Below are 13022 nucleotides of genomic sequence, written 5' to 3'. Positions count from 1 at the left end.
TGAAACTGCTGACAGAGGGATGAGTAAGATAACTCTCACAAATCAAACGATGTCTTACTGTGAAAAATTAGTAATACCAGATTCCATCCAAATATGTGCTAAAGTAAGACTGGCCAGAGCTCATGTTTAACATGGAGTAGATGGGGGAGCCTCATCAGAAGTTTGCAGTCTTTGAATGACTGGTACACTAGCATTATTTCAGTCATGTTAACCACAGAAAAATAGGAGTCTCAGCAGGAGTTTGCAATGGTACACTAGCATTAAAACACTGTCATGTTAACCATAGAAAAGTAGGAATCTCAAAGGGAGAATGCTAATTATTAAGGAAAAAAAGAGAACTTGAAAATTGTATGTCATAGGTGATAGGAAAAAGTTATTGTAGACAGGAGATTTGAACCTAGGACCTTATACACCTAATCTTTATGTTCTGACTGCATGGTTTATTAATTTTCGTGACTGTCAAATTTTAAAGGAGAGCATAGAGAAGCTGTAGAAGAATTAGTATTTCAAGGAAATATGGACTTAACTTTTTTTGGTCCTTTGAAAATAATGAATGTGATTTGAAGTTTAACCTTTATTGTGTGGTAGTCCTCTTGAATATGGCCACATATCGCTTTTGTAAAACAGTGCTGGAGAATTTCAGTGTACGGTTGTAACAAGTTTTTGATATTACCTATATATGTGTCACTGAGATGTTTTATGGTCCACAAGATTTCGTTAGAACATCAGGTTTATTGAATATGATTTTTTTTTCTCTGCGTTGGTCCCATGATGCACATTCTGACTAATTATGGTCTTGTTCTCTTTACAGATGTTCGGAGCCAGCTTAATGAACAGCTGAAATGTCTGGAAAGTCGGCTAGAGGTCCAGGTTGCCATGGTGACAGAACTACAGGACTTTTTCCGGAGGTTGTCAGAAGTGGAAACAGAATATGCCAAAAATCTGGAAAAATTAGTCAAAAACACAAAATTACGGCACCGGCAGGAAAAACAAAAGTAAGCCTTCAGGAACCTAGAGGAGACAACCGTTTAATTCAGAGAAGGGGGCTAGTAGTGTTGTAGAGCTTACGATATTTATTTTCAAATACCATTAAGCCAATCTATTTGTCAAGGACAAAATATTCATATTGAGATTAATATTAAAATTCGTTTCACAAATGTTGAAAAATATTGACCATTGCAATATGCTCATTTGATTCAGTCCCCTCTTAAATCTGTTGTTTGTAATGCCACTAGTGACTGCTAACAGAATTTGATGTTGGGGGACTCACAAAGTCTGGGGGATACTTATGTTTAGTGTAGACTTTTGCTCAAGGCAGAGCCACATTAAAGGACAGGTTCAGTGGCTTACGAAGAAATATGTGGGGAAAATTTTGAAGATCATCTTTTTATGAATCCTTGGGATACAATATAATGGAAACCCTTTATTAATATGTTTCTTATTTTTTCACAATAAAATAAAGTAATGCAAGTATGTATATCGAATTTATATGAGAAGACTTTTCACACCCTGATCTGTGGGTCTTTAGTTGAGATATGATGTTTTACTTTTCACACCCTGATCTGTGGGTCTTTTAGTTGAAATATGATGTTTTACTTTACAGACGGGAACACTGGTCTTTATTTTCCACATTCACAACATGGCAGCAGGTTCTAGATATCACTAAGAAAGAATCTCGGGACCATCAAACCCTCAGCGATATTTATGGCAATCAGATGGTACAGCGCTTTAACTCAATCATTGACAACTCACAGAGGATTCACAGAAGTGTAAGTAGAGTCTGGACTCCCCACCCTCATGTCACTGCCTTAAGGTAGCTCCTCCCTCATGTCACTGCCTTAAGGTAGCTCCACCCTCATGTCACTGCCTTAAGGTAGCCCCACCCTCATGTCACTGCCTTAAGGTAGCTCCACCCTCATGTCACTGCCTTAAGGTAGCTCCACCCTCATGTCACTGCCTTAAGGTAGCCCCACCCTCATGTCACTGCCTTAAGGTAGCTCCTCCCTCATGTCACTGCCTTAAGGTAGCTCCTCCCTCATGTCACTGCCTTAAGGTAGCTCCACCCTCATGTCACTTTGCCTTATTATGGTTTCAAACTAGAAAAATTATTGAATTCCACTTAATATAGTTTAATTTAATTGATAAGCAGCACGACACAGTTAAACAGCATAATAAAAGATACCTAAAGACTGGTTAAAATGACAAAATTTTGATGTTAACAGTTTCAAAAACCTTCTGATTTCTAAATATATATATATATATATATTAATTGTGGATATCAGGGAAATCCTTATATAATAGACATACAATACCAGCACATGATGATAGAGTTACCTTAATACATTAAGTGACAGTGTACATGTTAGAATTAGGGCACTCACATGATGATAGAGTTACCTTAATACATTAAGTGACAGTGTACATGTTAGAATTAGGGCATTCACATGATGATAGAGTTACCTTAATACATTAAGTGACAGTGTACATGTTAGAATTAAGGCACTCACATGGAAGTTACGAGTATATTGCGCTCATAAAAACCAAAATTAAGACAAATCTCACTTCTATCTTACTCCTGGAAGATCAGTCGGGCCACAGCACCATAAAACTGAGATGAGCTCATCGCAAAATTTCACTGTGAGTGAGACTAAGATCAAGAGAGAGCTCAAAGTGATGTCTCATTGTAAATGGTGAGACTGAGATCAAAAGAGGGCTTGGAGACTCGCTTTAAGTGACACTGAGATATTGAAGACTCGCTTTAAGTGACACTGAGATATAATTGAAGACTCGCTTTAAGTGGCACTGAGATATTGAAGAATCGCTTTAAGTGACACTGAGATATTGAAAACTTGCTTTAAGTGACACTGAGATCAAAAGAGCATGTTTCGGTTTTATGATCCTGGAAACTGAGATCATCAAATCAAATCTCAGGCATTCAATCCTAAATATATATCAGATAAATTGCACAGGACTCATAAATGTGTAAAAACTTCATGTGAGTAATATTTAGTATAGCTCAAAGTAAGAACTTCATTTGAGTTGAATATATAATGTAGCTATAAAAGATTTGGAAGGATTTTCTGGAATTGAAAAACTTTCTTTCTTTTTTTTCTTTTTTTTTTTGATTTCATAAGCAAGTAAACAATGGCAATTTCACAACTCTGCATCACAGATAAGTAGGATATATTTTTCCTACAAGAAAAGCTATATCAAGAGGCTTTATGTCTAAGAAAGCTAAATTTCTGGCAGTATCAGAAATGCTGCAGAATTTGAGTTTGGGGGATTGTGTTACAAGAGAGGCATCAGAAGGATGTCTTACCGAGTTCAGAAGAAGTTCATTCCGGGATTAGTACTTAGGTTAGGGAATAATATCAGATTCAGGCAATGACCACACAAATTTTCTCTAATGATGAGTCGGAAAAGGAAACATTTACACCCTATGAACCCTTAGCTTTTGTTCATCTGCGAAAACTTTTTGTTATTTTGGAAAGGTAATGGATTGCACGAAGTTCATCCACATCTTACAGTAAAGAATAATCTTCTGCAAGAGAAAGAAAAAATAGAAAACTGTTTTAAGTGCCTCCTTTTGAAGCCTGTGTTGATATTCTCTTTGATATTCTTAGGCTGTGTGGTTTCTTGTAATTGTTGAGAAGTTTTAATGAAGATGTATTTGTAAGTCTGCTGGAGCCTTGATACACAGCGTCATTCCTCTGATGGTCAGGTTAGATGCCATACATTGGTTAGGATGGATGAAGTTTGCCTTAGTCATAGCTTGACCAGTCAGTATGATAGTTGTCCTGTCAGCTGTGTGTTGTTCTGTGGTCTGATTCCCTACCTATGCCACACACTGTCAATGGTGACATTCTCTGTTATGTTTTGATGCATGCGTTATGACAAGTCATGTGATTTTACCCAGCGTTCATGTTTTCCTCCTGCTGGTCAGCTTCTGAACTAGGGATCTGTCCAGAGTAATTAGTCGAGACATTCTGCTGACTCACATAACCCATTAATCCGTGTTCATTATGAGCTTTGGAAATATAAATTTTTTATCTCATTAATATTGCATATGTGTGTAGATCCCACAAAAATTTATTTCCTGGGAATGTTGGATTTTTGGAAGAACACTGTACAGATGTTGCAGATCTGACAATGGCTTCCAAAAAATTTTAAAAGCATATCAACATGCCTTGTCTGAAGTTTGTGTGAAGAGCGACAGCTTAAGATGCACTTTATTTTCAGTCTGTGAGATTTTTGGAGAGTTCTTTGAATGTAATAACTTCAGAAGGTGTAAACAAATTAACTAAAACCCTCCAGAAGCGGGGAGGCTGTTGAAGGGGCCCTATAAATGACAATCTGCACACAGATGTCTGGTAGCGGAGTCTTGCATCTCCTACACAAGTCAAAACAGACCAGGTTATACATTAATTAGGGAGTGTTTGATAATGTAACAAATTAATGTTACAGAATGTAAATCAGATTTAACCACATTGCAGCTACACATAAAGCTATTTCAAAGGTGTGTGTGGGGGGAGGCAATATAACCCTGGGGGTGGGGAGGGGGAGATAGATACATATGAGGAGTGGGGGTGGGGGGACCTTGTCTCTCTGTTTCTATAGACCTGGGGGTGGTGGTGGGGTGAGGGAGACAGTTACAGATGAGGAGTGGGGTCCTTGTCTCTCTGTTTCTATAGACCTGGGGGTGGTGGTGGGGTGAGGGAGAGAGTTACAGATGAGGAGTGGAGGTCCTTGTCTCTCTGTTTCTATAGACCTGGGGGGGGGGGGGGTGGGGTGAGGGAGAGAGTTACAGATGAGGAGTGGGAGGTCCTTGTCTCTCTGTTTCTATAGTTTAGGTTGTTACAGCCTTATACATATACTTCAATCTGGAAAAATAAGTTGATCCTGTTTGTTGTTACAGTAAGACCTGTCATAACTAATGGCCTGTTCTGTCAGCAAACTAAAAAACAAAAGGGATGGGTCATTCACTGTATAATCTCTTAACCATACGAGGTGTGCATGTGAAATCTGCTGTTCAGAATGTAAGGGGAGAATTAGGCAGAAGTCCTCCAGAAATGAGTGTGTTAATGTTGTAGAGATCTCAGCACATTCTGAATTGTATTCCTGAATCAGGGTCTCTGAGTGTGTGTTAATGTTGTAGAGATCTCAGCACATTCTGAATTGTATTCCTGAATCAGGGTCTCTGCCAATTTCATCAGGGAATTGCTCAATAAATTTGATGATACAGAATTTGATCATTAAAGCATGATGTGAATGGTAGTATAAATCTTGTAAGTTTTTTTCGGAGATTTGGGGGCATATAGTTTTTAGTTTGTCCTTTTGCTTGTTTGTGTGGAAAAACTTTAACCTTGGCCAAAAGTTTTGAATATGGATGGAGATGGGGGTGTTTCATTTTTCACATGTATATTCCTTGTGATAAGACCTTTCTTTTCATACCAAAATTTTTGACTTCTTGACCTTGGAGTTGTTGGGGGGGGGGGGGGGGGAGGAGGAGGCTGCATCAGTGTTCACATCTTGTTTTCAATCAACCATGGATTGACAGGAGATAAGGGCAGACTGGTGACTTTGTCTAGGACACTTTAAGTCCTGCAATGACTGAGGGGTCTATTAGTCACTGGTAGAATCAGACACTACTACACAGACTATCTGAGGCTTGACATTTATCTCATTGATCTCAAACAAAATTGTCAGTTTGCAGTGAATAATGACCTTGATGAGATATGATCCAGATCCTAACATGAGGGTTAGTTATTCTCTGAGTCAGGAGGTTATAATTAGCCAGTGTGAATCAATCTGTGTCTTGTTTTGACAGTGTCATGAGATTGGGATGGAGTGCCACGAAGACATCATGAAGACGTTGACAGAGTTACAAAACGTAAGTGTTAAGTTATATAACAAAACGTAAATGTTAAGTTATAAGATAACAAAACGTAAGTGTTATTAGATAACAAAATGTAAGTGTTAAGTTATTAGATAACAAAACGTAAGTGTTAAGTTATTAGATAACAAAACGTTAGTGTTAAGTTATTACATATCTGTAACAGAGTTACTCAGCGTAAGTGTTGAGGTATTACATTTATAGACTTACGAAACATAAAGCATTAAGTTGTTACATATATTTGTAACATACTTACAAATGGGAAGTGTTAAGCTATTAGATATTTGTTGAGTGTAGGTTATTACATATTTGTAACATACTTACAAATGGGAAATGTTAAGTTATTAGATATTTGTTGAGTGTAGGTTATTACATATTTGTAACATACTTACAAAATGTGCTTTATACACTGTAACCATAAGATTGAAGAATTAGTCAGGTGTGCAGATTTACAATGCAAAGCTATAACGTGCCACAAAAAGATTTTGTTTAGAAGCACATGATGATTAGACAAACTGAGAAGACAAGCCTTACCACAAAAAGTGTAAACACAAGCCACAGAGGTGATAGAAACAAATTAAACAGGACATTAACAGATCTAGAAAATTACATTACAGTCCACATCATGAAATGTCACTTCACATCCAAATTAGCTGGAGCTGACATGAAACAACGTGATCTGAAGTTACACATCTGGACCAATCTTTCTCCATTGAATTTAACATGGATATCACATGGATCCCCCCTGCTGGGTAATTGTCAAAGACTGGGTTCTGGCTGACTGTTAGAGAAATGTGTGATGAGAAGAAATTTTTTTTAAAAAATGGTTTGAGAGTTCCTCTGTAGCAGAATAATTGTCAAAGGCCAAAAGACAGGGGGGTGTCTTGTCTCTGAACTTGAGAAGGTTACACAAATGAGCTATGAAATGGGGAACAAAAAATGTTTGGTAAAATCTATTTCTCCAGATGTTTGCTGTCACGGGTCAGAAGAATTATCAGTTAATGAGAAACAGGGCAGCCATGGTTTCTCTCCCAGTATCACAGAGTGAAAGGGAAATGATTCATTTCAATAGCAAGATGCTGCAAACATGCGTTCATTTGGTTTATAAAACTTAACAAGGATTTTTGAAACAAAAGTTGAAAACACAGCAAACGGGGGAAAACAGAACATTGAAATTGGGTGCAGATCTCAGCTATTTGAGAAAATTGTTGTAATTAGTGATAATAATCAACCACCGTTTTAGAACTGCCACAGAAGTTACAGGAGGAAGCAGGTGCTTGTTCAGCGTTCACAGTCTGTGGGAGCCACAGCTGTTCTACTGCAGTCTGTTCAACAGGGACTAAAATATCACAGCTTCAATCTGAAAAACACATATGTACATCCTCCCCCATCCGAAAAACCAAGAACGTTTATGGATAATGGAGTATACTGCAAACACACAATGAAAACATCAAAAGAATAGTTATTGATATTGAAGGAAGCATTGGTAGAAAATAGGAAATAGCTTGGAGGAAATAAGACTTCTTTGTTAAGGAGTGCTGACCCAGAGAAAGTGAGGTAGACATATTGATTTCACTGTGTGATCAGTCAAGTAGAAATTAAAGGAAATAATGTTAAAGGTGCACAGCTGTAATAAAATCACCCTTATTTACATAATTAGCTAACAAGCTGCTGGAGGGGGCGGGGTTTGTTTGAGAATATTCTATTTCAGGAGCATTTCCTATTCCTCATTCCAGTCCTAAGAGCAAACTTGAAGAAAGAAAAATTGTGTGTAGAAATTTTATTTAGTTTCTACGAAATAAAGAATGGGGGAGATTAGCCAGAATTATGAAAACTTTTTGGAATGGGCAATATTTCAAAAAGTGAGCATCAAAGACTCCAGATTCACTGATAACATCAATCTGTTCCTTTACTTTATCTATTGTTTCGGGAGTTATGTAATATGATAACATAAATCAGGTTCCTGTACTTTATCTTCTCTGAGTAATATTGCTCTGGATGTTATGCAATATGAACCAGGGCGACCTGATAATATTGACTCCACTCTTTGCTGGAAACAGCCTCCATCTGGAGGTGCAATCTGTCGGGATATTCCCCAGACTGTCTAGGTAATGGCAAGAGAAATGACAAACAGATGTAGGATTATTTCCCAAAAATCAGGAAATTTACTTTCCTTATCATAAATGATGTTTTACATGGCACCATCTAGTGAATAGTAGAAGAGCTAGTTTGACATGGGACGTAACTCTCTGTAACCTTTTTGCAGGGATTAGCTGAAATATTCTTGACAGGATGTAAACAACACATTACACTCGCATTTAGTAGACATTTGCTCCTATGAATCAGGGATCGAAATTAACTTTTTTCACTACTAGCAAATTTTAGCTAGTGAATTATTTTCCAACTAGCAAAATTGAGCTTTTACTAGCATTTTTAATCCATTGCTGATTTACATGAATTTAAGAAAACAAGCATGTTTATCAAAATATTGGGAAAATCTTTAAAAATCTCCTTTAAAGTGCAATAATAAAAAAACAAGACTGCGAATTCTTTCATTTAAAATTTAATGAATTACCATACAACATACATGGTGCATGGTGAGGGTCATAGGGTACACTTGTGCGGCGTACTCGCTGTCCAGAGATCTACCACCTATTTACAACATCATGTGTATTGAAATCTTGAAGACTGTTTGCGCCAATTCAAACTATATGTTCAAAACTTTTGGAAATTTTATCTAAAAAATTCTAGTTGAAAAGAAAACCCTGCGAACTCGGAAGTGTTTGACTATAGAATACAGAATGACACCGCGTGAAACGATGACACACTTTCATGTGTTGTTTCATGTAGACACGGACGAGATCAACATGCTTGCTATTTAAATCAGACGTCACTGAGACGCCCGAAGTGTGCTTGAAGTAGGCCATCTTCGACATCACTGAGATGACCTTGGCCTTAGTTATTTATTCGATCCGCATTTACTTTTTCAAAACTTGTATATTGATTCTGTAAAGCGTTTCTATACACCACACAAAATTATTGTAAACTTCAATAAACCGAGGAAATCCGGGGAAGAGATCGTTTTTTTCTTCACTCGCAAAAAGTTGCGATCACTTGTGATTTTTTACTCGCAATATCAATTTTTAACTCGCATTTAGCGAGTATTTCCCCTTAATTTCGTTGCCTGATGAATTCAGTTAACATGCAGCACTTTAATATATTTCTAAGACAGTTTTTGTGTTCATGAATAATTTTGTAAATATATATATATATAATGATAACAAAGTCAATGTTAAAAAAAATGTGGGTGATAAAAAACTCATTGTTCACAAAGACAATGTCTATAAATTTGATAGAGCTATATATCTGATAGGGCGAGATAGCGGAAATGAAGTCTCACGACATTACCGAAATGATGTCTTACCATATTTAGGTGATGTTTTTAAAATGTGAGTTAGTACAGTATATGCATTATATTAATTTTGTTTGATTTTCATGCATATTTTATCAAGGTCACACGGTCTCTGGACCGGACCATCATATCACATTTGAATGCTTCGTATATCATGATTCTGACTTTTTTTTTTCAGGCCATGAAAACTTACCACACGTATCAAACAGAGAGCAAGCAAGCAGAAAGTAAACTCCGGACAGTGGAGTGTCAGAAAAATAAACTGGAGCAGCAGCTGGCCGGCAAAAACATCAGTAGCAACAAGAAGTTAAAGTCCTGGATAAGGCAAACAGAGAAAGTAAGATTTTTACTGGCCTGGCAAAAACATCAGTAGTAACCACAAGTTAAAGGCCTTCAGGAGGCAAACAGAGAAAGTAAGTTTTTTACTAGCAATCAAAAACATCAGTAGCAACCGCAAGTTAAAGGCCTTTTCGAGGCAGACAGAGAAAGTAGGTCCACTATGAATTAACACTCCCTTTACTGTTAAGCACAATAATAATTTTGCCAGAGGTGACAAGATATATATATGTATGTAACCATAAACAAAAACACCTGCAACAGTATGCAATAAGAAACGAGTCTTGCCAGAAATAGCTTAGTCGATTTATGTGAAATGATCAGGGTCAATGTTCTCTGTTTATTGCAGTGTTGTGTATTTTATGTTTTACAGAAGCAGAACAAATACTCCGAGAACAAGCTGAAAGCCCTGAAGTCGAGGAATGACTATTTACTGTGTATAGAGTCGGCCAACGCAGGGGTCAGCAAATATTTTGCTGATGACATCTCTGATCTCATTGACGTAAGGGACATAACTCTATTCAAAATAATCTGACATAGTTGTAAGTGACATAGACTGCTGTCTGTTTTCCTGTCAAGTTCAGATCTTGCACTACAGAGATAAATCAATCATTTAATTCGGGTTAGATTGATATGATACAGTGATTTTGATTGGTTGGGGGGAAATCTTGATAATATACTTTGATGTTGCACTGCTGTTTCTTGCATGTCTATAAAATCAATTACAGGGTTCGAAATTAACTTTTTCAAGTGATAATCTGTCTAGGCTAGTGTCTAGAGAGCTTCTATAGTTCATAGAAAATTTTACTAGTCTGTTCGAATATGAGTGGATATTGAAAACATAAAAAAAATCATAAATTTTGGAATTATATTTTTTCCTTTTCTTTCTTTCTTGGGTGCCTCCATTTCAGTTTTCTGCTTTCAACTCCTTCTATAAACTGCCACATGTTCATTTTTGTGACCTTCATTTAATCATTGTCAACAGAACAGTTGCACAATAGTTTTAACTGTCTTTATCAATAAGCATACTCTTATCAATAACTTTGATTGTCTGAACCAAATACAGTATGTATTTCTGGATTTTTACTAATCCACATGTACTAACGAACTGGAATTTTAAATAGTCCACAACAAATTTCACTAGTTTCAGACTTACGGACATAATCTAATTTCGAACCCTGAATTAGATAGAGATTATTGAATGATGAAAAAAAAAGTGACTCGGATATTTTTTTGGAAAATTGAAATATCAACCGAAAAATTGAACAGAAAACTAATGCATCAGTAGCACATACATGCAGTGTATCTGTAGTATTGGTTATGATATTGTTCTGATGTGTGTTGTTTTTTTTTCAGTGCATGGACTTTGGTTATCATAACTCTGTACGGTGCACGATGATGATGTACCAATCGTGTCATAAAAACATTAGTAAGACTCACCAAAACGCTATCGAGGTGATCCAGAAATGTGTGGGGGACCTGGACGCTCAGTCAGACAAGCAGCGATTCATAGAGCTCTACAATGCAGCCTTTATGCTACCGAAAAAATTCGATTTCCAGCCCTGCAAAGGAGACGAGGTTAGTGATCTCAACAGGGGTACTGTAGTTTGTGAGGGGGATAAATAGATTGTGAGGGGGTACTGTAGATTGTGAGGGGGATACATAGATCATGAGGGGGATGTAGATCGGGGGGGGGGGGGGGGGGGGGGGATACATATATTGTGAGGGGGATATGTAGATCATGAGAGTATATGTAGATTGTGAGGGGATATGATACTTCAGACTGGTTTTTTGTTGGGTTTTTTTTTGGTGAAGATTTTATTATCAAAGGGTTTGCTGGAAATACAAAAAAATATATATCAGTACAATATCAATGGCTCGCAAAGATGTCATCTGTATAGATCAGGAATATAATTTTATGAAAATAGATTCATTAAAATTACTGGTTTTGCTGTATTTATAATACAGCCGGATTTTTACAATGTACATCCATCCAATGATGGTAGATCAAAGGTTACACTACCCACTGCTTTTAGATCCACCACAATAAAATGCTGGATCCTCACCAAGTTTCTATCTTTATTTAAAAGTAATGCCTAATCCCATATAGAATTGAGGAGAATTTCATCATCCCATTCAGAATTAAATAAAATTTTGTTTAAAATTAAAGTAATGCTAAAATCATTGTAAGTTAATAATTTAGAGCTGCAAATTCAAAAAGATGGCTAGAAATCGATGTCACATGATCACGATACAGAGCAAATTTTAGTGGAATTAACTTGTTTTAATGGAAGTCTGTGACGCAGTAGAAATTATGACTTCATGTAAAGTACATGAATTATATTGTGAAAACCTTGTTATAGATTTTTAAAACAAATCCTATTAAAGGATGTTTACTGTGCGAGGAATTTAATCCCTGTTGTTTGGAGACACAGAATTTCAAATCAATATGTTGAAGTACAGTTACTTCTCCGTTAGTTAAGATTGATTTTTAGTTAACTTGACAGAAACTATCATTTACATTGACTCGTAACATTTGTTCAATGAGGTCTTCAATGTTGAATGATACTTTTGGTAGAAAAGGATTTTTTTCCCTCCACAAATTCACTGTGAGCTAGATTTCTGAATATATCTTTATGATAAGAGGTTTTGTGATTTTAGAGAAATGAAAAGATTACTGTTTCAGCAACTGTGTTAGAAATGAAACATTTCACCATTCTATTTATTGTTATCTATCATCATTCTGTCTATTGTATATTTTACTATTCTGTTTATCATAATATTTTATTGTTCTGTTTATTATAAAACTTTACCATTCCATTGAATGATTTCCCAGGTCCAACAAATCAGCGCCCAGAAGCCAGTACAGGACGACATTCTCCAGAGGTACAAAGCCATTGGTGATCGCCTGGTTCAACTCCGGCTCGACAACGACGAGACATGGAAAACCATGGAGGCCACGGAGAAATCACTCAATGACATGATCACCGGCAGAAATTACGACGTGTCCAGCTTCTTTCTAGAGGAGAACCCACCACCGAAATCTCCACACGAGGCTGCCAAACAACGAAGCGAATGGTTGGAGATGGAGGGCTTTTATATTCATGTAACAAAAGTCATACACTCTGCAATTTCTTTGTGTGCTTCTTGAGCAGTATTTTCATTTTGTATAGTCGTAAATGCACATCTTATTTATCTATTATCAGTGCCACTATATACATGTAGAAATTGTAGAATTTATTCTGTTATTGTCATATCTTCCATTGACAGAAATTCAGAAAATACACCCAGAGTTGTAACCAGATTTCTCGACTACAGGGAAAGTACAGCGTGATCCAAAGAGCCTTAGGGGACAACATTTCCACTTCAGGGTAAGGTCAA

The 13022-nt window shown here is 36.7% G+C and overlaps 1 protein-coding gene across 23 annotated transcripts in view; it reads left to right on the top strand.

Annotated features, from left to right (window-relative positions):
- LOC125654841 (SLIT-ROBO Rho GTPase-activating protein 1-like) overlaps positions 1 to 13022 on the top strand; it is a 50652-nt gene that overhangs the window by 21086 nt on the left and 16544 nt on the right. For all 23 annotated transcript variants that reach the window (XM_056144129.1, XM_056144126.1, XM_056144128.1 and 20 more), the window contains exons 2-9: positions 812 to 995; positions 1604 to 1769; positions 5828 to 5890; positions 9484 to 9642; positions 10015 to 10143; positions 10998 to 11219; positions 12478 to 12747; positions 12912 to 13012. In XM_056144129.1, coding sequence (XP_056000104.1) covers positions 812 to 995; positions 1604 to 1769; positions 5828 to 5890; positions 9484 to 9642; positions 10015 to 10143; positions 10998 to 11219; positions 12478 to 12747; positions 12912 to 13012 — 1294 coding nt within the window. The remainder of the gene's footprint in view (positions 1 to 811; positions 996 to 1603; positions 1770 to 5827; positions 5891 to 9483; positions 9643 to 10014; positions 10144 to 10997; positions 11220 to 12477; positions 12748 to 12911; positions 13013 to 13022) is intronic.

Source organism: Ostrea edulis, chromosome 7 (assembly GCF_947568905.1).
Source record: "Ostrea edulis chromosome 7, xbOstEdul1.1, whole genome shotgun sequence".
Lineage (NCBI taxonomy): Eukaryota > Metazoa > Mollusca > Bivalvia > Ostreida > Ostreidae > Ostrea > Ostrea edulis.
The sequence above is the reverse complement of the archived record's forward strand: the minus strand, read 5'-3'. Positions and strand labels throughout refer to the sequence as shown.